Source organism: Cervus elaphus, chromosome 8 (assembly GCF_910594005.1).
Source record: "Cervus elaphus chromosome 8, mCerEla1.1, whole genome shotgun sequence".
Classification (NCBI taxonomy): Eukaryota; Metazoa; Chordata; class Mammalia; order Artiodactyla; family Cervidae; genus Cervus; species Cervus elaphus.
This window is the reverse complement of record NC_057822.1, coordinates 15,432,810-15,459,383: the sequence shown is the minus strand read 5'-3', so window position 1 is coordinate 15,459,383 and position 26,574 is coordinate 15,432,810. Positions and strand designations below refer to the sequence as shown.

Below are 26,574 nucleotides of genomic sequence, written 5' to 3'. Positions count from 1 at the left end.
AGCGGGGCAGGGCTGGGTGCAGGGCAGGGGGACCTAGTTGGGGAACCAGCCAGTAAAGAGGGTCAAAGCTGAGGGGATGGGAGGATGGGGGAGGAGCTGGAATTTCATCCAGAGTGTGGGAGGAAGGCTGTGAGCAGGGACATAACAGGACCGGAAGACTAGAAAATATCCTGCTGGCTCCTGAGGAGAGAAGACTCTGTTTCTTTTTCTGTTCTGGGGGTGGAGATGGGAGCTGGGAAACCAGAGAGGAAGTACAGACTCCTAACATTTCTGACCTCTGTCTGAAAACATTCAGGAGCACCCACTCCGATATAAAAACACTGAGTATATGAAAGTGAAAGTGTTAGTGAAAGTGAAAGTGTAGCCTGCCAGGCTCCTCTGTCCATGGGATTCTCCAGTCAAGAAAACTGGAGTGGGTTGCCATTTCCTGCTCCAGGGGATCTTCCCTACTCAGTGTTTGAACCCGGGTCTCTTGCATTGCAGGCAAATTCTTTACTGTTTGAGTCATATAACCCACCCCACAGACATATTCCAAAGAGTTTTATAGGATTGAAGACAGCCATATTTTCCAATACATTTTACAAAACTACAAATTTCTTTGTACTTTTAAAAAGTTGCAGGGAAAGCACTTTGCTCTCACTAGAAATGTTAATATGACTGAATGTGCTTCCTTATTTACTAAAATTTTGATTTCACACTGTAAAACATCAATCTGAAGGCCAGGCTCTCAGAACAGTTTGCTTCAACTCTGGTTTTTAGTGACTGTCACAAACTATGGAGCTGAATGGAAGAAGGGCCTTACTGAATCACTGGACTGGTTTTACACTCCACCCACCAACTGTGCAAAGGCATTTTGTTACAATGCAGCTTGTGTGGTTCATCCTTCTCTGTTGTCAGTTAGATGGTCCAGCAAACCAAAGGGAAAGAGCTGCTTGTTTATGTTTCATAAATGGGTTCAACTCCCAAGGGAACTCTTCATTTTCAAACCACAGGTTTTAAAAACAGATTATTCTGGAATTCGTGGTGATGGTCACACAACTTTGAATTTCTAAGAAAAACTACAGAATAGTACACTTGAAAAAGGTGAATTGTATGGTACATAAATGAAACCTAACTTATGAAAACAGTTTCTGTTTCCAAGCTTTTAAAAAGTGTGTAGGTCCAAGTATTGGCACAAAATCACGTCCATGGACACATTTTCAAGCATCAGTTCTAAAATCTTTACCATGAAGGGGTAGATGCAGAGAAAGTATGCTTATTTTTTTTCAAGCTTTTTTTTTTTTTTTTTTTTTTACTGCTTAAGACTGATAGTTGCTGATAAAAGAAATTTTTACATGCCAGGAATGGGGAACTCATTCTGGCTTACAGGAGTTAACTTGATTTTTGGCCTATCAAACATACTTTGTACATCTAATTTAATTCTTAAGAAAAGGGCACACTGAGTAGGCATAATGTCCAGGTTAAAAAAAATTAAAAATTCCTCCCTTTCTGGGACACCAATCCTGGGACTCCCTTCCCAGCTGCCAAGGCCATACTGACTCTCTTTATGTGCTGATCTGATTTTTTTTTAAACCTTGAAGGAATGTATCCATGACTTGTTTTACTTCTTTGTTCTGAAATCCATGCCTCTCTGGAGCAGTTTCTTCCAGTTTCCTCCAGACAGCAGGCTGTCTTCCAGGTTATAGTCCTCTGTTTGGCTCAAATAAAACTCCTTACAATTCCTATTAACATTATGGATTGTTTATAGATTATTTTCGTCAACATGCTTGTCACCTAGAGAAATATCAGCACATTGACCTTTAAGAAGGAAAGGGAGTCAGGAAGAAAGAGGGCAGAAGGACTCATGCCAGCTCCCTTCAATACCTTGCCATAAAGATGTGTCATTCTGTGGAGTTAATCTGGAACATTCTCAAGGTCACACTCAATCCCATTACCAAGAATCTATCATGAAGCTTCTCCCTTACTTGGACAATCTTGGTTTTAGAAAGTGAACACCATGGATGGCTCCTATTGTATTTTATGTGCTCTTGAGGCTTCTAGTTCTTTCTTGCAAAGGTTTGACCAGAGATGGGCTTTGCAGGTTCTGCTGCCTCTGCAGCTTTTATCATCCAGAATCGTTTTTGTTTTTTGTTTTTTTTTCTTTAAATCCTTCCCAACTCTTTTTTCCGCCATCCTGTGTGTGGTTGAATTTGCACCTCACCACATCTTCTCACAAGACTTTCAGTCTCAAGTGATTCTGGGTCAAGATACAAAAGCAGAGTTGTCCCATTCCTCAATGGATTCAAATGAAACCTGGCAATAAAATCAGGTACACCTCCAAGAGAAGACATTGGAGGAGAACCAAGCTGGGTCTACAAGAAGCCTCACACAGGAAATGCACACATTTATACTGTGTTAAGGCCTGACTCATTTGAGAAGACCCTGATGCTGGAAGAGATTGAGGGCAGGAGGAGAAGGGGATGACAGAGGATGAGATGGTTGGATGGCATCACCAACTCAATGGACATGGGTTTGGGTGAACTCCAAGAGTTGGTGATGGACAGGGAGGCCTGGCGTGCTGCGGTTCATGGGGTCACAAAGAGTCGGACACGACTGAGCTACTGAACTGAACTGAACTGAAGGTCACCTACACATCAACCAACCAAATCACAATAGTGAGACCATCACTGCTGTCTGAACAGCTCATGGGAGAGATGGAATGCTTGGCTCCTGATGTTTGCTCTTTCCTCACTAGCTTTCTATGAGACTCAGGAATAAATAAGTGAAAGTTTTGTTGGGAAAAAATTCTTCCCACTAGCAGTTCCATCAATGGGGGCACTTGCACTGTTTTCCCCACATGACATTGTTTTTTATTAAACAAAGTATGAACTGTTGGAAATATATCTTCCCTGCCACATCTTTCCTTTAGTGGCTCACACACACACACAAAGTGGTTTGTATATTTCATTATTGGAACAGAATCCAGCAAATACCTTAAGCTGAGATGTGTAGAAACATCTGTACTTTCAGCCAACTGACTGTATAGCAAACCTCCCACACTGGGTAATTTGCTCTAACACTTTTTCTTCAATCTACAGCTATGTTTTCTCTACATCTTCCAAAGGTATTTGCTGACAAAGAAATGCCTTTCGGTTTTTCGACAGATCATTTTCTGTTCATTGTTTCTGCCATTTTTACTGCAGCAGAAAGAATAAATGTTTGCCTGGTGGTAGGTGTTTTTCGTCTTGTGCTATTACACAAGAAACTTTAAAAGAGCCTTCCAAATATTTATCATTGCTTAGGGAAATATCAAAAAGTACTAGGTAGAACAGCACATCACTTTAAACATCACAGGGAAAAAACTGTGGGGGGTTGTCTTCATGCCCTGAAAGCTAAGGTTTTAAACGCCTTGTCAACCAGGGAGGTTCATGCTGTTATTGAGACTATCTCAAGGTGCTCCCAGAGCAAACCAATGATGATGGAGGTGGGGGTGCTTCAAACAGTTTGGTTTTGTTTAATGTTTTATGTTTAGGGCTGCCTTCCCGTCAGCTCTGTACCATGGGTGATGAGCATGTGTCAGGAGGGAGGAAGTAGCAACCACTTAACCTGGTATGGATTACAGGTATTATTTGCCATCTTTTTATAAGAAATTTTTGTAAGCCCACTTGATTGCTTGGGAGGAATCATTTGTTTAAAACTACAATAGATCATATAATCTATAGATCTGCTTAGCTAGACACACTCAACTTACTCAGTCTCAATCCAACAGAAGTGAGCAAATGAGGAAGGAACACTGCGTCAGCCCCCTGGCCGCAGTGCCCACATTCTCTTCCCCAGGATACCTGACAGCCATGCTGGAAGGTGGGTGCCTGGTCAAAACCATTGCATATAGAGAAGAGATAGAGAATTTTTTTTTTTTTTTGATTGCATAGCATGTGGGATCTTAGTTCCCCAACCAGGAATCAAACCTCTGCCCCGTGTAGTGGAAATGCAGAGTCCTAACCACTGGCCTGCCAGGAAAGTCCCCAAATAGAAAATTTTATTTGAGCCAAGTGGAGATTATAACCCAGTAGGAAGTCTTTCAGAAAACTCCAAGGACTGCTCCCACACATTTTTGAAATAAAGGATAATACACTCAGAGAAGACAGCCATATTTTATACAAAGTTCACCTAAAAATACAGAGTCCAGACAAGCACATACATAGTGAGCAACAGGTCCCAGGACCCCTTATGGGATTGGGAAAGAAATGCAACATACTAAGGAGTTACGCTGCCTGTGTCAGAAAAAATAAAAAACAACCCTGATCTTCATGATAGAGCAGGCATTCGCAGCTTCAAGAAGGTCGGCTTCATGTATAATGCAGGTGCAGGCTGCACGCTAGGGAGGGCCCACTACGGGCAGGGAGTGCATTATGCTTAGATTGCCTTGTCCTGCCCCAAACATAAATTTTACTCCATCAGGATGAAAGTTCCAGGAAGAAGTGAAAGTGAAAGTTGCTCAGTCAAGTCTGACTCTCTGCAACCCCATGGACTATACAGTCCATGGAATTCTCCAGGCCAGAATACTGGAGTGGGTAGCCTTTCCCTTCTCCAAGGGTTCTTCCAAACCCAGGGATCCTGCATTGCAGGCGGATTCTTTACCAGCTGAACCACCAGGGAAACCAGGGCTGACGGCCCAGGTTTGTGGCAAGGCTGGAATGAGATAAAGCCTGGGAGAGTGGGACACACATTAGGCATTCTGGAAGGCCTGATGTCCCTTCAACCAACCAGTTGAGATGTGAGTGAGAGACCAGTCATCCTTGGACCCTAGTAAGAACTCTCTCTTTTAAAAAAAAAAAATTTATTTGGCTGTGTTGGGTTGGCTCTTACAGTATGGGCTCAGTAGTTGCAGGATGTGGGCTTAGTTGCTCCTCGGCAGCAAATGGAATCTTAGTTCCCCAGCCACGGATCAAACCTACATCCCTTGCACTGCAAGGTGATTCTTAACCACTGCACCACAAGAGAAGTCCGCCAGACAGGACTCTTAGGACTGACAAACAACTCCCCGTGACTACCGGTGCATCACTCCCTGCAGAGTTCAGACTGGGCTCTAGGGGGCACCCCAGGCCAGTCCCAGCCAAACCTGTAGCACAGCCCATCCCTGGCTCCTGGAGTCCCTCCTTCCCCTCACCCAACCCCGACCCCTGGTCCCTGAACTAAGCCCAGCGGGGTTCTGGTGACAACACAGGATGCTTCCTGATGGGCAGGCACAGGTGCTGCCTGGAAACCTCGGGAGACCTCAGACGAGATGACCATCCTGACCTTGCGGCTGATGCTCCCATCTGAGGCTGTGACCCCCCCCTGCTTCCAGACACGGGTCTCCCCACCTGCTCAGCATCTGCATGACCAGCTGTTGTCCCTTCCAAGATGCCTCCCCCATCCCTGTCTCCAGTAGGGATGGGGTTGAGGGGTCCAGAGACCTGCAGGAAGTTGACTCATATTCTTAGTCGCACCTTCTGATCTAAGGTGACCCAGGGCCTGCTTCCTCCGGGTGAGCAGAGCTTCAGGGTCGCTCCCGCACACAATCGAGGCCACAGCCCAGAGTCCCCTTGACATCCCCTTGCCACCAGGGATACCCAACCTGTGCCAATGCACCTGGCACGGTGCCCAGGAGCCAGTTGTGTGTCTCTGGAGCCGCCCCTCGGGGAAGAAACAGGGATGGGAAACCCCCCATCCAGATGTTGAGGCCACCATCCACCTCAGTAGGGAGCATCCAGCTTTTTGCGGTTCTATCCCTTTCCCCCTTTTTTGTCCCCAGTAAGAACTGCTTTTACTAGTCATAAACACACAATGGAACTCCTATTTGTAAGAATTTAAGACATGTCACTCACTTTTTTTTTTTTCTGCATGAAAACAGGTTATTTATCGGTGAGATAATTAGAAAAGCTCACCAGATGTCCCAGTTCCTGGTCATCAGCAGCAGGGCACCCCCTCTGCCCCCACCCCAGCCTGGGCTCCTCGAGTGACAGGAAAGTCGTTGCCTTCAGACCTCTGTCAGCGGTGACCACCATGGTCTGGTCCCATGGGAAGCTAGGAAGGTTTTTTATGTTATTTACACAAAATAGACAAGGAGAGATGTGGCTTTGCAGCACCACGGGATCGCGGCTTGTGGATCTGAGCTGCCTGCCGCCCAGTGAATCGGCTTGAGCAGCAGCCAGAGGCTCGCAGGTCTGGGCCCAGCTGAGGTCGGGGGGCCAGGCGCCATGTCCTTTTCCTCTGACCCAGTGAGCTCATGCTGGCCCACAGCCCGGCTGCAGGGCTGCTCAGAGGGCTGGACCCGAGGGATGGGCGGTGTGTCCCCCGCAGCCCCTGCAGTGGGAGCCTCCCACCCTGTGCAGGAGGCAGGGAGCGTGGGAAGGAGGGAGGCATCCACGGGCCTGGCTGGGCTGGGCCCTTGTTGAGGACAGCGGGCCACAGGGCAGAGAGGGACTGAAGGACACCCCCATACTAGTGGTGGGGGGACACGGCCAGTGGAACCTGAGGTTGGTACCTCAAAGGTGGGCTGTAACCGAGTGAGGGCTGAGAACCCCACCAGGGCCAACAAAGAGGCCCCAAATGAGCCACAAGCCATGTCCTGTGAACACAAACGCTGATGTTAGGTCTGCAGGGTTAGGAGCTTGGGGTCCCTTGACCACACAGGGCTGAAACCCATGAGGGTTGGAGGCCTGATCCCACAATAGCTCCGCAGGACAGGACAAGACAGAACAGGGTGCAACTAGCTTTCCCCAAAGGCGAGGGGGCCTTGGGACGTGGTTTCCCCGCCCCCAGTGGTTTTCGAGGTGAGGACATCTGCCCTGCCCAGCCTCAGGGTGAAGTCCATGCTGCCAGAGTCCTGCTCAGCCACATGCTGTCCAAATTCGGGGTTTCCTTCAGGAAAACGGAGCCTGCAGAGCAAGGACTTCTAGGGGGAGTATGGGCTGAGAGTCATACTGTTCTGAAACCTTCAATAATCCCATGAAGGAATTATAAATAACGTGCTCGGAGGCCTGCATTTTTCTGTAAAATGTTCCCAAGAACCGCCTCACGTGGTCACCTGCTATGCAGTGACAGGTACCCTGGAGGCTGCCTGGCTCCAAAGCAGAAAATGTCTCCGCTATCCAAGAGCCCTCTGGGACCCCCGCAGGCTGGGATGGAGACTGAGGTGTCTTGTGACCCCTTGCAAGTTGCCAGCAGGGGAAACGCCATTGACTCTTTGTGACCCCATGGACTGTAGCCTGCCAGGTTCCTCCGTTCATGGAATTTTTCAGGCAAGAATACTGGACTGGGTTGCCATTTCCTTCTCCAGGAGATCTTCCTGACCCAGGGATTGAACCCAGGTCTCCTGCATTGTAGGCAGATGCTTTACCGTCTGAGCCACCAGGGAAGTCCAAGGAGTGGAAGTCAGCACAATTCACTCCCTTCTACAGTCCCTCCTCAGACATGGGCTTGGGGGCTAGAGGATACGACTGCCAGGGTCCTGCTCAGCGATGACCCCTTTAGATTAAAGTCCAAGCTCCTACACAGGTGGACAGGGGAGACAGAGGAGGAAGCTGGACTCTGGAGCTCTGTGCTCTGCCCTGTTCTGTCCTGTCCTGTGGCAGAGTGGCCTAGGGGTGGCCTCAGGAGCCTAGAACTTAGCCCCCGGACAGGCCTGGAGCTGGCAGGGGGACTGGGAAATTGCTCTTTTTATTGTACTGAGGGAAAGTGGGTTCCTCAAGCCAGTTTAGGGAAGGGGTGAGGTGCCCTGAGGGCTTCCCAGGTGGCACTAGTGGTAAAGAATCCACTTGCCCGTGCAGGAGACATAAGAGACGCAAGTTCGATCCCTAGGTTGGAAAGAGCCCCTGGAGGAGGGCATGGCAACCCCCCACTCCAGTATTCATGCTTGGAGAATCCCATGGACAGAGGAGCCTGGTGAGCTATGGTCCACAGCATCACAAAGAGTCAGACACAACTGAAGTGACTTAGCACGCACACACGCAAGGTGCCCTGAAGGCAAGAGAAGGAGGCAGTGAAAGGGGCCCTCCAGCAACCAGCCCTTCCGTGAGGTCTCTGACTCCACCTGCTCCCTGGGGAGAGAGGGATTCAGGGTGCTGCCCAATATGGGGGTATGGAGGTGGGGACGTGAGGAGGAACCCACCCCTCCTTGAGAACCCTGCAGAGGTATATGCTCATGGAGGACACTGGGATTCCTAGCATGTCTGGAACAGGGGCTCTAGCCATTTAAAAACATTGCTTCTAGGGCTCCTCACGGGCTGGGGAGCTTGGTGTCCCTGGGGTGCTGGACATCTGGGTCTGCATACAAGCAACCACACAGGTGACAGAAACTTGAATGTGGGCTCCACTGAACTTGTTGGAAAAGCCTGGGGGGCAGGGCTGCTCAGGGACACCTTGATGGCTCTGAGGACCCAGCTTGGGGCTCTCACTGCTGGGGCCGCAGCTGTGCAGTCTTGGGGTGGCGGAGGGGCCCACGTCTGGCCAGCACAGGTGGGCCCGCCCCCTCATCCACAGCCCCGCGGCCACCGGTGATGCCCCTGGGCCTGGAGAGGGTGAGGCACTGGCCAAGGTCAGGCAGGAGTGACCCCCGGGGCTCAAGGCTGGGCCTCAAAGCTGCGGAGGGCAGAACCGTGAAGCCCGACACATGAGGGCACACAGGTGGACGCCCGGAAGCCTCAGCACAGTGGTAAACCATCCCACGGCTCCTTTATTTCCCTGCTGTTACATGCTTAGTTGCAGATTGCTTTCTGTCATCCCAATGAGCTATGCTCAGAGGATCCCTGCTGTGGGCCAAGCCTTCCTCCTCCTCCGGGAAGGATGGAGCCAGCCTTGTGACAAGCTGCCCCGCGGCGACTTCTAGAATCACTGCACAACCGGAAGGACCTTCACCACAGCACTTGAGCCCCTCAGCCAACACAAGGGAAACTGAGGCCGAGTGGGCAGCTGTGCTGAGCTGGGTGAGCATCATGGCCAGTGGATCCTCAGCTGGACTGCAGGCACAGGGCCTGCTGGACAGTGAAGCGGCCGCCTCTATGCTGTGTGCTCGGTTTCCTAACAGAACTCATGGGGGGAGATGCTGAGGGTGGGAGGGACATCTGGAGCTCGAGAGGACCCAGCAACCAAGACGTGTCCATCAGCAGACACGAGCAGCGTGACCCTGAGCAGGGCACGTGACTCCCCTCAGTTTCCCTGTCTGTAAAAGGGGCTGCCTCTGTCCTCCGTCCTCCGTCCACTTTACTGGGTTGCAATGAGGATGCTCTCAGGATCTGTCTGGAAAAGCAGTCTGGGAACCAATGGGTGACACCCACGTCACGACTGTGCCCTGCAGGGCCACCCTATAGCTCTGAGGTCCTTGGCTGTCTAAGTTTCATGGTCCCTAAGGGCTAGGGTGGGGGTGGGGGGTGGGTTTCCCGATGCAGGAGATGTAAGAGCCATGGGTTCGATCCCTGGGTCAGGAAGATCCCCTGAAGGAAGGCATGGCAACCCACTCCAGTATTGTTGCCTGGAGAATTCCATGGACAGAAGAGCCTGGTGGGCTACAATCCATGGGGTCGCAGAGTCAGCCATGCCTGAAGCAACTTAGCACAAGGGCCAGGATGCTGTCCTTGGGATGCCCTTGGCTTGTGATCCCTCTGACCACTGGTCTCCCTCCGTCCTCCCGGAAAGGTGCAAGGAGCCTGCAGCCCCAGGTATCAGTGACATCATCGCTGTGAGCCCAGCAGGAATCCATCAGGTTGAGGGAGTCTCCAGTGGCCTCATGGCCTGTTGTCCACAACCCTGCCAGGAGGGTGGGTGGTCCCCCCCAGGACACAAGTGGGCATGAGGGCCCTGGCCAGCAGCTAAGACTCTCAGGCTTCCCAGCTTCCAGCTCGGGACTAGCCTGGAGGCCAGGAACCCTGTGTCCTATCCCAGGGGCCTACCTTCCCCTACAAGCCCAACCCCACTGGTCCCCTCAGCTGGGTACAGATGGGAAGGGGAGGAACTTGGCCCCAGGAGTACCTGGGATTCATGGCACTCCCTGTTGGAGTCTCACCCCACTGGCCCCACCTAGCCCCAAAGGCCTCCCCTGTGCCGGCTGGGAGACAGGAAGGATCTGTCTTGGGTGGAGCTGGGCCACTCAGGGAGCCGGGGGTGGGACAAGATGGGGTGCCTGAGGATCTAGTCTCCAACCAGGATCCCAGACCAGAGGGAGCGGGGTGAGGCATGGGACCAGGAGCTGGGGGGGCAGGTCGAGACAGGGAGCTAGACAGTCCTTCTGCTCTCATTCCCCAAAGGACATGGTATGTACGTGCCCAACCCAGGGGGAAAGAGGCTTCCAGAGGAAACCAAGGAAGACCCATAAACACAGCACCTCTAAGGAGCCCTGAGTATGAGGGCCCCCTCACCACCATCACCACCCTCACCACCCCGCCAGGCAGCCCCCAGCAGGGCTCTGTGCCCTGGACTGATGCCTGCAGCCTGTGTGTGAAGAGCCCTGCCTCTTGGGGACTCGGCCACTCCCCCTTCTACGGGGTCCCCTCTTCATTCCTGCCTCTCCTCTGTGGACCCCCCTGCACCCTCCACTGTGGCTCAGTCTGAGTGGCGGGTGTACCTTCTGTCTTCCCCTCCCCGAGGCTGCGACATCCAAGGCTTAGATAACAGAGACTTTCTGAGCACCCCTAGAGGCTGAGCGGCGGACGGACATTCTCTGAGCATAAAGACAGGAGATGGACCGGCAAGAGGTTCACCTCTGCAATGGGAGACAGGTTAGGCCACAAGCATGGGGCAGGGCCCCAGGAGCGGCTGCCCTCTCTAGGCCACCCCTGATGTAACAGAAACAGGCCTGGAAGAGGAAGGGCGCCCAGCCTCATCACCGCAGACGGCTGGGACCCCTCAGGGGGGCTCCTCCCTCTCCTTGCCCTCCTGTCCAAGACAGCATGTCTCCTCCCCTCCCCCCACGGCCACAGCTGGGCCCCCCCGCCCCCGTCCCCGTCCCCCACCACTCCCTTCCTTCTCTCTGCCCAGGAGCTCCTGCCCCAGGCTGGAGGGGATGCTTTCAGGTCACGTGTCATGTCCTCTTTCTCCAAGAAGATGAGCCAAAGCCTGGCCTGGGCTCCATGACTGGTTGGGGACACTGCAGAAATTCCTGCAGTGGTAAGCGGGGCACCACTCTGGACACCCAGGAGAAGTCAGGTCCCAGAGTCATGCTGGGGTGGAGGTCACTGGGCACGGCATTCTGGCCCCCACAAGGCTGGTCCAGGGGCCTCGGCAAGACTTTGAGGTGGGGGAGCGGGGGCAGACTGGGTGAAAGTGTAAAAGTGAAAGTGAACGTTGCTCAGTTGTGTCTGACTCTTTGCAACCCCATGGACTATACAATCCATGGAATTCTCTAGGCCAGAATACTGGAGTGGGCAGCCCTTCCCTTCTCCAGGAGATCTTCCCAACCCAGGGATCGAACCCAGGTCTCCTGCATTGCAGGCTGATTCTTTACCAACTGAGCTTTCAGGGAAGCCCCAGAGTGGGTGGTTGGTGAGAAAGACAAGAGCTGGGGAGGTGGAACAGAGTCGGCCCAGCTGAGGCCACCAGGAGGGGACAAGAAGGTCTTCTTTAGGTCCCATTCCGTTAAGGTAAGGAGTTCATCCAACCCCACCTGCTCCGGGGGCCCCTAAGGAGGCCGAGGTGACAGTAGAGCAGCTTTATTGACCAGACTCAGCAGCAATAACACAGCGAAGGTGGGGGGCCTGGACAGTGCAGACTGGTGGAGGCTCTGGCTCCCAAAAGCCCAGTCTGGGGACCTTAGAGTCTCTGCCCCACGCCCTCCTGGAGCCCAGCCTCAGCCCTGCTCTGGGTCTCTCCTGGAGTGGGAGACAGTGGGGGGGGTGCGGAGTCCCAAAAGGGCCGGGGAGGCGAGGGTGGTGGGGGAGGCGCCCGAGTGGACCAGAGCCGGGTCCATGCCTGCCCCGGCAGCTGGCGGGAGGTGATTCGTGCAGGGAGAGAGGGGGGCGATGGTTGGTGGCCAGGCTCACCACACAGAGCACTTGTGGGCAGGGTTCATGGGCGAGTCCTTGGGGCAATGGAAGGCCCGGCCGAACTCCTCGAACTGGGACACGCTGCCCAACACCCTAGGGAGAGACCCACAGAGTGTGGGTCCCAGGGGCCACCAGACCCCAGCTGTCCTTTCCCACCCCACCCGCACCACCCCCAGCCCACCCCCCCAACACAAGGAGGGGATGAGGCCCAGGCAGGCAGGGGGGCGGACCTGTAGTGCTCTGGTGCGTGCTTGTCGGTCAGCACCTGCAGGTAGATGGACTGCGACCGCCGCTTGATGCACCAGTTCTGGGGCCAGATGCGGGGAGAGGAGCAGTGGGGATGTGAGGCCAGGAGTCCACGGACCAGCCTGTATAACTACTCCTTCCGCACACTAGGTCCTCATTCCCCATCACAGCCCGGGGCTGGGGGGGTGGGCATTGCCTCTGAGGAGCGGCCCGTGGGAGACAGGCTGGAAGCTGACCCCACCCCACCGGCCCCCACCCGGCCCACCTGGGCAAAGGCGATGAAGAAGAGCTGGTTGTGCGTATACTTGAGCCGGTGCAGCGGGTGCTCAGGGCCGTGCTCACGCACCCACTTCTGATATGCCTGGGGGTGCAGAGCATGGAACTGGGGTGCCTGTGCGGGGCACCCAGCCAGCCAGTCTCCCACCCCAGCTCTACACACCGCCCACCAGGCTGAGCCCTCGGGTCCCTAACTTCTTCCCTCTCCAGAAGGCTAACCCCAGGCAGGGGCCACCTCCCCCAGGCAGCCCTCTTTGCTTTCCCAGAAGTCAAGGGACTTAGGAGGCCCTCTTCCCAGCACAGCACCTTCCCCTCCAAGACCAACAGGACAGGGTGGAGGGGGTAGGGGTGACGAGGTCTCTAGCCCAATCCTCAGGGTCCCCCAGCCCTCCCCGCAGGGGTGGAGGGCGTGGCAGGGGCCGCTCACATAGTAGGCTAGCTTGAGGCCGCCCATGTCCGCAATGTTCTCTCCGAGGGTGTGCTTCCCATTCACCTGGGGGGAAGCGAAGAGGCTGGAGGCTGCCCAGGCCTTCTGGCCTCCTTAAGGTCTGGCCTCCCTGGGCCCTGCTCTTGCCCCACCTTCCCTTTCCCAGAAAGTCTGGGTAGGGCTCCCCCACCTTGTGCCCCAAGTGTGTGTGAGTCTGTGTGAACTCACGCACGCACCCAAGTCAGTGTGCACCCGGACCTTGGTGGGTGTGTAGGGACCATTGTCCTGGGTTTGTGCAGGGCCAGGAGTGTGCCAAGGGGTGTGCATGGGCCTCGTCTGTGCTGGCCAGGCAGGCCCGCCTGAGGGACCCCAGGGACATCGAGGTGGGGTCTCACCCGCTGGTTGTAGACGGTGAAGTTGTCGTAGAGGTGGACAATGCACTCGGCCTTGCGCAGGAAGCGGCTGTAGGAGGCCTCGGTCCACCAGTGCAGCAGGTTGCCCGAGCGGTCATAGTGCCCTCCTGTGGGCAGCAGGTAGGGCGGGCTGAGGCTCCCTGTCCATTCACCCGCGAGCCGGCAGGCATGGGAGGGGGCTACAGGGCCCCAATTAGTCCTCACCACCCTGCCTCCCCCCCACCCCGGTGCCTGTCCCCCACCCCCTCAGGCCGCCTGCAGGCCTCACCCCAGTCATCGTAGCCATGGGTCAGCTCATGACCGATGATGGTGCCGATGCCCCCGTAGTTCAGAGACCTGGGCCGGGGCAGCAGCGTCAGGCCCCAGCCTCGCCCGGCCTCTGAGAGCCCCACTCGGCTGCTGCCCTGACGGCCTCAGGAGGCCCCGGCCAGGCCACGAGGTAGCGCAGGAGGGCCATTGTCTCCACTTTCCCAGGACTCTCGTGCCTCAGCTTCCTTGTGGGGTATGTGAAAGGGGCCAGCGATACCTGCAAGCTCTTTTAGGAAATAACATCTAACAGCTTTCGGCAGTCAAGGGGGTGGGTGGAAACGGGTGGAGGGAAACTGAGGCACCCCATATGGGATCTAGCCTTTTTCCTAGATCTTTTTCCTTTAATCTTTTCCCTAGATTGCTTCACTTTTGATGCCCAAAGAAGCCTCAACCCAGGTAAAAAGGGACTCCGGACATTTAAAAGAATGAAAAAAACAAAACAAAACCCTACACCTTTTTCTAAATAACCAGCGAAATGGGATCATGGGGACCCAGGATTGCAACTGTCACGACTCCTGTGCCCAGCCTGAGCCTCGGGCAGTCTGAGCAGTTCCCTGCCCACCCCGCAGACAAGGCCATGGCCAGGACTCGCTCACACGAGGCCCCATACTCACTGCGGAAAGTCAGGGTCGTAAAGTGTCGGCTGCAGGATTCCAGCTGGGAACACTGTCGAGAGGGCGTGGTCAGCAGGAGACCCGCCCCACCTCCAGGCCCTGCCCACCCCCAAACCCCACCCCCACCCCGTCCCGACACGCCCCCTTACCCATCTGGTTCTTGTTGGGTAGATAGTAGGCATTTAGTGCCTGTGGGGGGAGCAGCCACCTGTGGAGAGAGGCTGGGGTCAGCTGGGGGAACCCACACTCCGTCCCCTACCATCCCCGACCTCCTAGCCTCTTCCTCCTTAAAGGATGGCCTGATGTCCCAGCCTACTGCCATGTCCTGGGCCTCTCCCAGGCGGAACCCACACCCTATGCAGGCCCAGTCCCCCCTCCCCATGCCAGCATGTCTGTGAGGCAGTGTGCCCTCCTCCAGGCATTGATAAGAAACACTGTCCCCATGGCACCCCGTGGCACCCCTAACCCCTGCTCCAGGCCAGGTACCCACGTGGACTTGTCCACCTCCTGCCGGATTTTCTTGACTGAGAGCTGGATGCTGAAGCGGATACTGTTCAAGATGTTCTTGAAGTAGGTCTTCTCGTGGACCTCAAACTGCACAGGGGATGGGCAGCCCTCAGCGGCAGGCCAGGGGGCAGGGCCAGACCAGCACCCGGCAGGTCCCATGCCCTCCCAGCATCCATCAGCTGAGGGCTCTGGCTCCTTCCCTGTGGTGGTGGTTGGTCTCCATGGGGGTCTTGGCCATAGGCCTGAAGAAGCGTGGCTGGTTAGGGCAGGGGCAGAGGGCAGGCCCACCTCATACTCCTTGTCCACGGCCTCGGGTTTCAGAAGGAAGTCTGGGTAGCCCACCATCACCATCATGTACTGAAGCTGTAAGCGAGAGGGTCAGGGGTGGACTGGGGCCTCAGGAGATAGCCCCCTAACCCCCCAAGGGAGAAAGCTCCAGGGCCAGTGTAGGAGTGGGGCTCAAGGAACGGGGAGAGGAGGCTGGGTAATGCCAACTCCATAGAGGCATCTTTGTCTCTTTTGTTTTCCCAGCACTTAGCATAGAGTAGGCGCTTAATGCATGTTTATGGAACCAACATATGGGACCAGGATCCCATTTCACCTTAGCCCGCGCGGCCGCCTTGGTTTCAGCATCCATCCAGTCTAGCTCCTCCAGGCGCTGGCCCAAGATATACTTGATGTCTTCTACCAGCTGCTGTACCTGCAGGGCCAGGGGTCAAGGATCAAGGGATCAATCCAGGAGGCCATAGCTCTGGGTCCCCAGCACCTGGAGCAAGGGTTACCCCCCTAATCATTCAGCACCACTTCCGAAGCCCAGGACTGGGTGCTCAGCACCAAGGGGAGACCTTGGAGGTAAGAGATTCAGGCCCTGGACCCTGAAAGGAAGCTTGGTCTGGAAGGGGCTAACTGCCCCAGCAAAGATCACGTACATTCCTAAGGCCATCCCACTGAGCATGGCAGAGCAGGCCGGGCAGGAGCTTGGTGGGGAGAGCGTCCTGCGGCTGACAAACCAGGTAGGCTTCCTGGGGGAGGAGGCCCAGTGAGGAGCACCCTGGAGGCTCAGAGAGGGCTCAGCCCTCCCTGAGCCCGGTGCCCCTCGCTGCAGGAGGGATGTGCGGGGCTCCCCGTGCTCCTCATGCTTGGACCACAGTCATGCAAAAGCTTCATCCCCGGCTCAGCACCCACTCCCCCACCCCCCAAGGCCAGGCAGCCTGACCTTGGCCTTGCTGGCAGCCGAGAAGTGCTCGTGTACAAACAGGGCACCAAGCGCCATGCCAAAGTGACGGTTGGCCTGGCCCAGGCAGACACGGGCCAGCTCCTGTGGCTTGTCACTGCCCTCCATCTCTCGGGCCAGCTCATGCAGCGCCTCTCGGAACGGCGGGGACAGGTGCTCGCTCAGGACCACCACCACGCGCCACACCAGGTAGTTGTGCAGGATCCTAAGGGCCAGATGAAGCAACTGGGTGTCCCAACAGGCGCCCCACACCCAGCCCCCAGCCCGGGGCAGGACCAAGCACCTGCACAGGACTGAGGGTTGTTCCAGGTCCTCCCAGCCCCAGTCAGGGAGAAGAGCTGGGCCCACACACAGCAGATACGCCTCAGGCCAGCGAGAAAGCGCTGGGTGCTCCTGGAGCATGGGCCAGCACCATTTTCCACTTGCCATGTGGAGGGAGAGTGGGTGCTTGGGGTGACTGCCTATCTCAGAGCTGGCCTCGAAGGGCCTCAGCTCCTTCCTGAGATGGGGCAGAGGCCAGGGAGGTTTTCCTCCTGGTGGTCCTGGGGGAGCAGAGTAACTGCCACAGCGTCCCCTTTTAACTTCAGGCTCACTTAAGTCTTGCCATCCCCACATGAGAAAACTGCAGCCTGGGAAGCTCCCGGCCCTGCCCAGGGTCCCACACAGTAGAGGGGACAGCCAGGTCTGAACCTAGGGATCGGGACTCCTTTTCCAGTGCTCCTCACCTGCCTCCCCAATGCGGATGCTGGACAGAAGTGGAGGCAGGGATTCAAAGCTCTCCAAGCAGATAGCTCTGGGATGCAGGGGAGGGACCGGGGGGGGGGGGGCAGGTGGGTGACTGGAAGCCCTACCTGTGGGGGGTGGAGCGGATGAGCTGTGACACCTGCTGCATGTAGTCTGTGGCCAGCAGCACCACCTCCTCATCCTCCGAGAAGTCTTCCTGGAAGATCTGGTCCAGCAGCCACTTCCACCGCAGCTGGGGGGGCCACAGATGGGGACAGAGGGACCAGGTGTGGCAGGGACCACAGAAGGCAGGGAGGGGGCAGGGAGAGGCGACCAGAGGTCACAGGAGTCCATGGCCATGGAAGGACTCAGGGAGGGGACAGCCCAGGGGTCCCAAGATCAGCATCTCCCCGCCACCCCGCAGAGCTGGGTGGCACTCACGTGGGGGGTGATCTTCTGCAGTTGCCCTAGGGTCACCTTGTTGTACACTGAGCTAACATCTCGCCGGAGGTCATCATACTCGGACACTGTGATCTGGGGATGAAGGGCAGGGTTGACCCAGCCCCGCCCGAGCCTTCCCGCCCCCAGCACGAAGCCGGCGCCTGCTCACGTTGGCCAGCTGCTGCTCCAGCTGCAGGATCTCCCGGGCCTTCTGCTCCACTGCCTCGGCACCCAGGAGGCTGAGCAGGCGCTCCATGAACACCCGGTATGCTGCTAGGATCTGCACCAGGAAGGGGCAGGGCAAGGATGCAGGCAGTGCCAGGCCCCGGTCCATGCCTCCCGGAGTCCCAGGGCTTCCCTGGAACCCCATCCCATGCGCCCACACCTTTTCGCTCTCCTCGTCCTGAGCTAAGTACAAGGTTCTTTCTGGCAGGGTGAGCCCATCCTGGTCAATCTGGGGAGAGAGATGGGGTTCAGACATCAACACTCCGGGTTCCTGCAAACAGACTGAATCCCCTTCCAAAAGGCAAATGGAGGACTTGCCAGGCATCCACTGTCACAAACCCCCGGAGCATAAAGACGACAGCCCCTGCCTCAAATCCAGAGCAGCTGCTCTAAGCCCCCAGGACTGACTGACTGGCCTAAACTGGGGACTGAATGGGTACGGCTCCCCGGTCCCCACCCTCCCTACACCCCCCACCCAGGTGCCCGCCACCCGTCCCTCTCTTTCCTTTTGAAATCCTTTCCTTTCCCCACCCTTGAGGGGCACTCTCGCGCTCACTGACAGCTGACCCCCGCCCGCCCCCCTCCTCAGGCATTTCAGCCAGCCCCAGCCCGACAGGCCTGTCACCACAGCCCGTCAGCACACCCCTCCCCGAGCTCTCACCGCCTGCCAGAGGGCTGGGAAATTGCGGCTCCCGCGGCTCCGCTAAACACCGCAATTACTCGAGGGAAATTACTTGCGCCCTCCTCCCGCGCTCTGCCGGTGTGCGCTCCCCTCCATCCCCCTAAGCTCCCCCTTCCGCACCGGTCTCCCGGGCGCACGGGGCGCGCGGGGCAGGCGTGCCAGGCCGCGGCACTCCTAGTTCCTAGCCGCTTGTGGGGGTGCCCGTGGCGGGGGCTTGCGGGGGTGGCTCACTCACGCGGATGACGTAGCGCGAGGAGTTCCTGTCATCCAGGCTGACGGTGAGCGAGAAGAGCGCGGCGGCGCTGTACACGCCCTGCGCCTTGTACAGCAGCCGGTTGAGGTCCCAGCGCGCCGCCGCCCCCGGGCGCTCCGCCGCGCCGCCCAGGTCCCAGCCCCCGCAGTCCTCGATGACCTCGAGCATGGGCCGCGGGCCGAGCCGTTCGATTTCCCGCATGTCCAGGCAAGAGCGGAAGAAAGCGCGCACCTTGCGCTGGGCCGCGCCCCCCGGCCCACCCCCGGGCCTCGCCAGCAAGCGCCGCAGGCGCTCCTCGTTCTGCTCGCCGATGGCCGCGATGGTGCCGTAGGTGAGCTTGTCGTCCGGGATGGCGTGGCGCCGCAGCCAGCCGCCGCACGCGAAGGAGTAGAAGTCCTGGCACGGGTCTATGCTGGCGTCCAGGTTGGCGGCCAAGAAACGGGCGGCGCGCGCGAAGGCCTTTCGCTCCGGGCAGCCCTCGGAGCAGGCGGCGCCCCCCGCCGCCCCCGGACCTAGGTACTTGAGAGCCAGCATGGCGGCCAGGATGGCACAAAGGCCCGCGGCGAACACCAGCCCCGACAGCAGGCACACCTCGCGCCGGTTCCAGCGCGGCAGCCCGGCTCGGGCCCCGGTGGCGCTGCGCCCCGCACCCAGCGGGAAGCCGGGGGGCAGCGACGTTCCCCGCGAGCCTCCCCCACCGCACCGGCTCACGTACTTCACCTCCTGGAACTCGTCGTAGTGTGCTGTCATCGAATACGGGGCCTCCATGGCTCAGCTGCCGCCGCCGCGCAGCCCTGGGCGGTCTCTGCTACAGCAGGCTGCTCCGGGCCGCCAGGTTCCCAGCCGGCCTCTGCATGGCCCCTGGGCCGCAGCTGCAGGAAAAGTAGACACAGGTTCAGAAAGGCACTGGGGCCCGACGGGACCCACGAGCCCGACGAGGAAAGGTACAGGCCTCTAGGTCCAAAGGCTGGAGGCCACCCGGAATCCCCAGCAGCGAGTGGGCCTGGGGCCTGGCCTCCCTGCGCCACTCGGGGATGGAGGGAGGGAGAAGGCTCCCAGCGGCCACCAGCCACTGTAGGCACCGTCCGTCCATTACCGTCCTCTGTCCCTGCACACACGTGCCGGCAGCAGATTGGGGAGGCCCCTGTAATAAAGCTCCGGGCACCGGGCCTGGCACATAGTAGGCCGTCAATGAAAGATTGTTTTTCTTCTCTGCATTGCTTGCCCCCGACCTGCTACAGTCAAGGCCAGATGGGGGGAGGGGGAAAGCTGAGGCCGGGAAAAGGAGGTGTGGTCAGTGCGGCGTCCATGCGGCCCCGGAAGCCGCCTTCAGCTTTCCGCACTGGAACTAGATGCTCAAGAAAGAGACTCGAGAACCAAACTTTGTCCTCGCGGCTGTCCGCAAAGCCATCCCCGGCCCCGTCCTCTCTATTCAATGGTCAGAATCCTCACCAGTCCCTTTCCCAAGCCCCCGCGCCGGCGCGCCGTCCCGCCCAGGATCAGGGAGAAAGACCCGACGGCCCTAAAAGACCTGGAACCGGTTCCGTCCCGCGTCCTCGCCCCCCGGCCCCTCCCGGCTTCAACAGGTTCTCCCCGGAACCCAAACTTGGACGAAGTTTCATTCCCGGCACAGAGCGAGCTGGCCCGGTGCGCCCCGAGCTCTTGGTGCGCAGCCTCCCGCCCGCGCCGGGCAGTCCGCGGAGCCCGAGCACCGAGCCCGCGAGTCGCCGCTGGAGCCGGAGCCGGAGCCGCGAGGACGCAGACAAAGCCTGGAGGCTCGGCGCGGCGGCGGAGGTGGCTGACGGTGGTCGCGGCGGCGGCGGGCTCGGGTGCCACTTACCCGGCAGGTGCGCGCTCGGGCGGCGCGGAAACAGCGCAGATGGAGCCCGAGCCGGAGCCGGAGCCCGGGCGGAGCGGGGCGGGCTGCCGCTCTCTCCGTGCGCCCGCCGCCTCCTCTGCTGCCGCGCCGCGCTGCGCCGCCCGCCGGCCCCGAGGGAGGGGGCGAGCCGGCGGCTCCACCCTCCTCCGCGCGCCCCCCGCACCCCCTCCTTCTTCCTGCCTGCATCCCGGCTACCTGTCAGCTCGGTGGCAGCTCGGGGGCGGGGAAGGCGGCTGCGGGAACAAGCTCCCAAGGGTCTGGCACGGATTCTGGGCTCGGGAATTCTAGTCCCGAGAGGAATGAGGGTCCCTTGTCCCCTCCGATTCGATGCCCGCCCCCCACCCCCACGCAGGAATGCCTGCCAGACCGTCTGAAAGGGGCTCAAGCTAAAGCTGATGAGACGATGAGCCAGCCCAGCCCAGCCCACAGGACTGGAGCACCGTCCAGGGAGGACTCACGGATAGGCTGTGGGGCGCGCTGAAATAGTGCCGGTACCGCCTGGACCAGAGCGCTTCAATCCGGGGGTTTCCCAATCCTCTCCTTTAGCATCTGTCCGTGCTCAGGCCCACCCCTCTCTCCCCACCCCTCCCCACCTCCCCACCACTAGCGCGGGCGCCTGGGTGTTGGTTGGCAGTGATGGGGGAAGAGTTCTGGAGACTGCTACAAGAAGGGGCCACAGGGCCAGACTCAGCACCGCCCCCAAACCTTGGGTGGCCGTGGTACCCGCTGGAAGCCCCTGGCCCAGGGGGGAGAAAACGACTGGAAAGAATGAAAGAACCCACCCTGCAGGAGCCAGCACCGGGAGCCTGCGGGCTCTGCCTCAAACAGGCCCTTGGACCTCAGGACCCTGGTATTTGGAGAGGTGGGGGACAGGTCAGGATGGGGGACTATGAATTTATCCACCCACTTCTTTCTTCTGGTTCAATTTGCATTTGTTGTTTGTAGGTTTTTGGCTGTGCTGCATGGCCTATAGGATCTTAGTTCCTGGAGACTGAACCTGTCTCCTGCACAGTGGGAGCATGGAATCTTAACCACTGGACCAGGAGGGAAGTCCCTCAACTTGCTTTTTTAATATGGGACCTCCCTACCACGACTCCCAGCCCCTGGACACGGCCTGCTGCTGCCAGACCTCACTCCACACTGTACCAGCAGGGCCTGGTCCATGCAGGACACACAGAACTCAGGGCTTGTTTCTTGGATGAATGATACCATTTCCGGAGTCTGCTTTCTCTGCCCCGAGCTGTCCACCCACTCTGCTTCCATGGTCCCTAGCAGGGCACCCCACAAAGCACCAGTGCTCCCAGGCCTGAGGGTTCCAGCTTGCAGGACTCACCTAAACGGAGTCAGAGACTGCCTGAGACTGCCATGGGGCCCCATCTAATAAAAACCACAGTGAGGCAGGGACTAAAGAACCCACTGTCCAGTCCCCTCCCTGGGGCTGCTCATCAGCCAGGCCCTAAGGGGCCACCTCTGCCCACATCCTGCCTGTTCCTTTTCTGTCCCTGTGTCCACCTCTGAGCTACCACTCTGGATACTCTCTATCTCCATCTCTGGCCATCTCACAGTCCTCCTTTGACCCTAGAGTTAGTTCTTCTTGGGTTCAATTAATTCCACCCAGGGAAGGTGGAGTTATGTAAAATGTGGTGATTCCTTACAGGGGGAGGGGAGGGCAGGACGGTGGTAAAGTGTCTCTTTGTGCTTTTAATCTGCATTTTTCCCTCAACATTTTGTCTCCAGGAGGATAATTTTCCAGCCTTTTCAGGCCCTGATTGGTATCATTTCTCCAGCAATGACAGCTTTTATTTTCCCTGAAATGAATGCCGTGAAATTTCCAAGAAATATAAAAATGGATATTGTCTCAGGGAGCCGACTCTCTTCCGACAGAAAGGCACAAAGGCAAACATGCTTCCCCAGGGACTCTGCCGCTCCAGCCACTGGGGGGTGGGGGACCCAGGCCCTCAGCTCCTCCTCCATCCCCCCTCCCTCCCAGGTCAGCCATAGGACCTCCCTCACGGCCAGCCCTCTTCTACACACCCAGCTGCCATTGATCCGTTCATCTGCCTCCCAACTGCCCTGGACCGGCCGCCCTGTCTTCCTGGTTCCATCTCTCTCTGTACAGCACCTCACCCCCACCCCCAGCCCAGAGGCTCCCCCAGGCCTGAGCACAGCCACCAGGGCCCACGGGGGCTGAGTGGGGACTGGGCCCAGGACCCTTCAATCCTAGACCCCCCTGCACTGCCCACCAATAAAGAGTGACCAGCCCTGCCTCCCAGGCACTTCTGTCCTCAGAAAGCAGAGCTGAGTGGAGGTGAGTGGAGGGCAGTAGGTATCTGGCCTCCGGCTCCCTCACTCTCCTTTTGAGGTTTCCAGTGTCCCTTCTCGTTGTCTTGTTCTTCTGACTGAGAAGCAGGAGGATGACAGGACACAGCCAAGCCCAGAGGAGGCAGCTGGATGCCCGATTTGGGGGGTGGTGGGCAGCAGGGGAGCTGGTTAGAGAGGGAAAAGGAGGGCAGTGCTAGGGGCAGAGGTAGGGGGACCCTCTACCTCTCCCCTTCCCAGATGGCAGGCCACCCTTGCTGGGCAGGGCATCCCCAGGTCTGGATGCCTGGAGAGGGGTGCAACCCCTGTGTGCCCACAATGAGGACTCAGGTCTGTTCAGTTTCCACCAAGTCAGGTGCTAAGTGCTTGACTTCACAGGAGGACTGCTGACCTGAAGCCAGCCTGGCCCCACCTGGAGCCTATGGTGATCAGACCCATTTCTATACCCATCTGGCTTGTATGTGTGGGGACAGCCTGTGCCTCTATTTTTGCCCGCTGCTCAAACCTGAACCCCGCAGCCCTGCCTCTGCTCTGGGAGATGCCCCCTGACTCCACCCCACTCCACCAGTCCACTTGCCCCACCGAGAGTGCTGCAGGATCTGTCTCGCCCTGGAAAACATCTCCCCCAACCAGCTTCCTGTCCTCCCAGCCTCCAGGGCTCATCCCATCTATTATTCACAGCACAGAATGGATTTTTAATTTGAGAAATGAAATGACTCTCCCAAGTGGCCGGGGTGGCAGGGAGGGGGCGGGGAAAGGACGGAGCTGCTGGGCGGTCATCACTGTGTTGACTCAGACTCCTGTTGGAAAGCTGGGTGCCCGCAGCAGCCCTGGGGGACCCCAAGGGGCCCTGTACCCCACCACCCAGCCTGTGCCTTCATTCTTCCTTCTCTGTTGCTAGCACCTGTCAGTCCTGCCTGAGCTCCCAGTGAGGTCTGCTCCTGATCAGGCAAGGGGCTAGGGAACTTGTTCTCCATTTGCTTTCAGATTTCTGGGCCTGGAGGGACGGCCCTGGGGCTACCTGCCCTGGTCCCTCTCCTCCCCAAACTTGCTGGCCCTCCCTGAGCTGGGCTCCAGAGTCTCCCCAGTGCTGACCTCCAACTGAGCTCCTCTGCTAGGTTCCAACAGGCAGCTATACCCAACCCAACCTGGACAGTTGTCCCAGTTTCCCCACTGGCCTCCGGTTCCCAGTGCCTCTCTTCACGCCCAGGATAGAACTCACACCTCAGTGGCCCCAAGGCAGTGACCTCTCCCCATCCTTCTCTCCTCTTCTCCTCTCTCTGTCTCCCCACCCCCTACCTCTCTTCCCCCAGTGAGTAGGGGGAAGTAGGTCACTCTGATCTACTGTCATTTCCCAGACCTCTTTTGGGAGACTTCGCTCACCTCAGAGCCTTAGCACTTGCTGTTCCGGCTGCTGGAACAGCCGTCTCCCAGCACCTCTTCCACTGGCAAGCTGCCACTCATCCTTCTTGGGATGCCGGCTTCTCTTCCCGGGCCCTGTGCCCCCTCTGTGGCTGGGGGCTTGCCCTCCCTGGACACCCATCATACCACCTGCATCTTAGCCAGTTGTGCAGCCCAGAGTCCGGAACAGATGACGTGTTTGATCGTCATAGAAAGTTCTCACACAGCTGTGGTCAGCACATAGAACAGCCTATGTGAAGCATCTTCCAGGGCCAGCCTCACCCCAGGGGCAGCGCCCTCACCTACAAACCTGCCCAGACTTTCAGTCCTCACACACATCTCTCCTTGACTCTGGGGCCCATCAGATGACAGAGAGGGCATTCTTCCCCTCTCCTGTCCTCCTTGTGGTAGGCTTTCATCCCCATTGGGCAGATTCTTCTCTGGCGTCACCTGCCAACCTCTAGAGCAGCTTTTTATCTCATATAAGAAAAATGTACAAATGCATTCTTGTTTTTATTTTTTTTTTCAGCTGTGCTGTGCGGTGTGTGGGATCTTAGTTCCCTGACCAGGGATCGAACTCGTGCCCCTCTGCAGTGAAAGCACCCAGTCTTAACTACTGGATCACCAGGATCATCCCCAAAACATTCTTGCTTTCAAAGACTTAAACTATGAAGTGTATTGGGATCTTTCCTGGTAGCTCAGCTGATAAAGAATCCACCTACAATGCAGGAGATCCCAGTTCAATTCCTGGGTCAGGAAGATCTGCTGGAGAAGGGATATGTTATCCACTCCAGTATTCTTGGGCTTCCCAGTGGCTCAGATGGTAAAGAATTCACTATGATGCAGGAGACCTGGGTTTGATCCCTGGCTTGGGAAGATCCCCTGGAGAAGGGAATGGCAACCCCCTCCAGTATTCTTGCCTGGAGAATCCCTTGGACAGAGGATCCTGGAGGGATAAAGTCCACGGGGTTGCAAAGAGTCCAGCATAACTTAGCGACTAAACAACAACTTGGGACTCATTAAAAGAAAATCTCCTGTAGTCCTCACTCACCGTCTAACAACATTGCCACCCTCTGCCCGAGTGCCTTGTCCCCAGCCCTCCTGTCCTCCTTTAGGTCCATTTCAAGCTTCCCAGACCCTGTTAGTCCCCAGGGTCAAGCAGGTCTCCATCCGAGTAAGGTTGCCTGAGTGCCTCTCCTTGCAAGACAGAGGCGACCCTCGTCGCCACCATGGAGCCTGGTGCAAGGTCTGAGCTGAGTGGACCAGGCAGCTGCTCAGATCTGGACCAGCCGCCCCACAGCTGTGGTGGAGCCCCCGCAGTAACATGTGTGGGGCAGCTCCTGTGTGCATGCTCTGTCCAAGCTCTTGACAGTCAGGCGCCTTGTTTGACGGACAGGCCACAACAGGTGGCTCAGCTCCTGCTGCCAGATACAAGGCCCCAGAGGCAGGGGTGAGGAGCAGGGAGATGGACCCTGGAGCCTGGGACACATCTTCCTGGAAGGGTCACCACAACCCATTGCCTGTGTTGGCCAGGAGGGAGGCTCAGGCTGGGCTAAGCCTGGAGAAGCCAGCATGCCCTGAAGGGCCTGCTCCTTGTCTCATGGGGTCACCAGGCTTAGGTCCCCTCCCCCAGCACTCTCATCTTTTCAAGTGATTGGAGCTGAAGAGGATCGTTAGCTAATTAAAGCCAGGGCCACTAACCGTCCCTTGTAGGAGAGAAAGCAGGGCTGCAGAGGGGAGGGGACAGCAGGACTCAGAGGGATTCAAGGGGGCTGGGCCCAAGGCCTGGCCCTGGGTAGGACCCCCCCTGTAATCTGTGTTTTTTGGAGGCAGTTGTCCTTGATGAGGAGCTTTGGGACAGAGAGTAAGACTCCAGAATCAGAGCTCCTATCCAACACCTATGCTCACCATGAATATCCATGCTTACCTCTGCCTAAGGCCTTCCCAGCCTGGGCTGTGGGGCGATGCATGGCCAGGGGCTCCCTGAGACATCCTCTGGATACAGTGATAGGTCAGATTTGAGGATGGGCAGCAGGATGCCAGGGGCCCCAGCCCCAGGCAGGCCCACAAGCAAGAACCCTGGCTGCCAAGGGTCTGCCTCCCCTCCACCCCTTACAGCCCGAGGCAGGTGCTCTGTCCCCACAGAGGCACCAGCAGTGGGCACACACCCACAGGTCGCAAGTAGCAGCCACACCTGGAGCCTCCCTCAGCCTGGCACCAAGCTCCCTCCTAGCGGGATGTCCCAGGGCCTTCTGCCCAAACTGCCAACGTGGGTTCTTGGTTTTCTATTACCAGGTAACAAATCACCACAAACATAGCAACTTAAAACAGCACAAGTTTATTGTCCCCATTTCTGCAGGTCAGAAGTCCAGGCGCAGCATGGCTAGATTCTCTGCTCAGGGCCTCAGAAGGCCGAAGTCTGGGTCTGCTAGGGCCGGGGTCTCTTCTGGGGCCCAGGCTCCTCTCCCACCTCATGGGTTGTGGCTGAATTCTATTCCTTCAGCTGAAGAATCAAAGTGCCTCTCTGCTGGTTATCAACCAGGGGCTGCTCTCAGCGGCATCCCATGCCTTGTGGCCCCTCCAATTCCAAAGTCATCAGTGGAAAGGTCTCCCCAGCACAGAATTC

At 57.5% G+C, this 26,574-nt stretch overlaps 1 protein-coding gene across 4 annotated transcripts; it reads right to left on the bottom strand.

Annotated features, from left to right (window-relative positions):
• Nucleotides 1–11,653: 11,653 nt before the first annotated feature.
• Nucleotides 11,654–20,556, bottom strand: ECEL1 (endothelin converting enzyme like 1). 4 transcript variants are annotated; one of them, XM_043910596.1, is made up of 19 exons: nt 20,424–20,556; nt 18,332–19,221; nt 17,575–17,643; nt 17,359–17,469; nt 17,190–17,282; nt 16,877–17,001; nt 16,008–16,230; nt 15,721–15,813; nt 15,393–15,491; nt 15,080–15,154; nt 14,775–14,878; nt 14,434–14,492; nt 14,285–14,336; nt 13,630–13,697; nt 13,344–13,468; nt 12,949–13,014; nt 12,511–12,606; nt 12,230–12,306; nt 11,654–12,092 (listed from the first exon to the last, which is right to left on the bottom strand). In XM_043910596.1, the coding sequence occupies exons 2-19, from the start codon at nt 19,115–19,117 to the stop codon at nt 11,993–11,995; spliced, it is 2,421 nt and encodes an 806-aa protein (XP_043766531.1). In that variant the 5' UTR covers nt 19,118–19,221; nt 20,424–20,556; the 3' UTR covers nt 11,654–11,992. The 4 variants fall into 4 exon arrangements, with proteins under 4 accessions (XP_043766531.1, XP_043766529.1, XP_043766530.1 ...); XM_043910594.1 differs by lacking the exon at nt 20,424–20,556 and adding an exon at nt 20,190–20,320; XM_043910595.1 differs by lacking the exon at nt 20,424–20,556 and adding an exon at nt 19,446–19,581.
• Between the last annotated feature and the right edge of the window lie 6,018 nt (nt 20,557–26,574).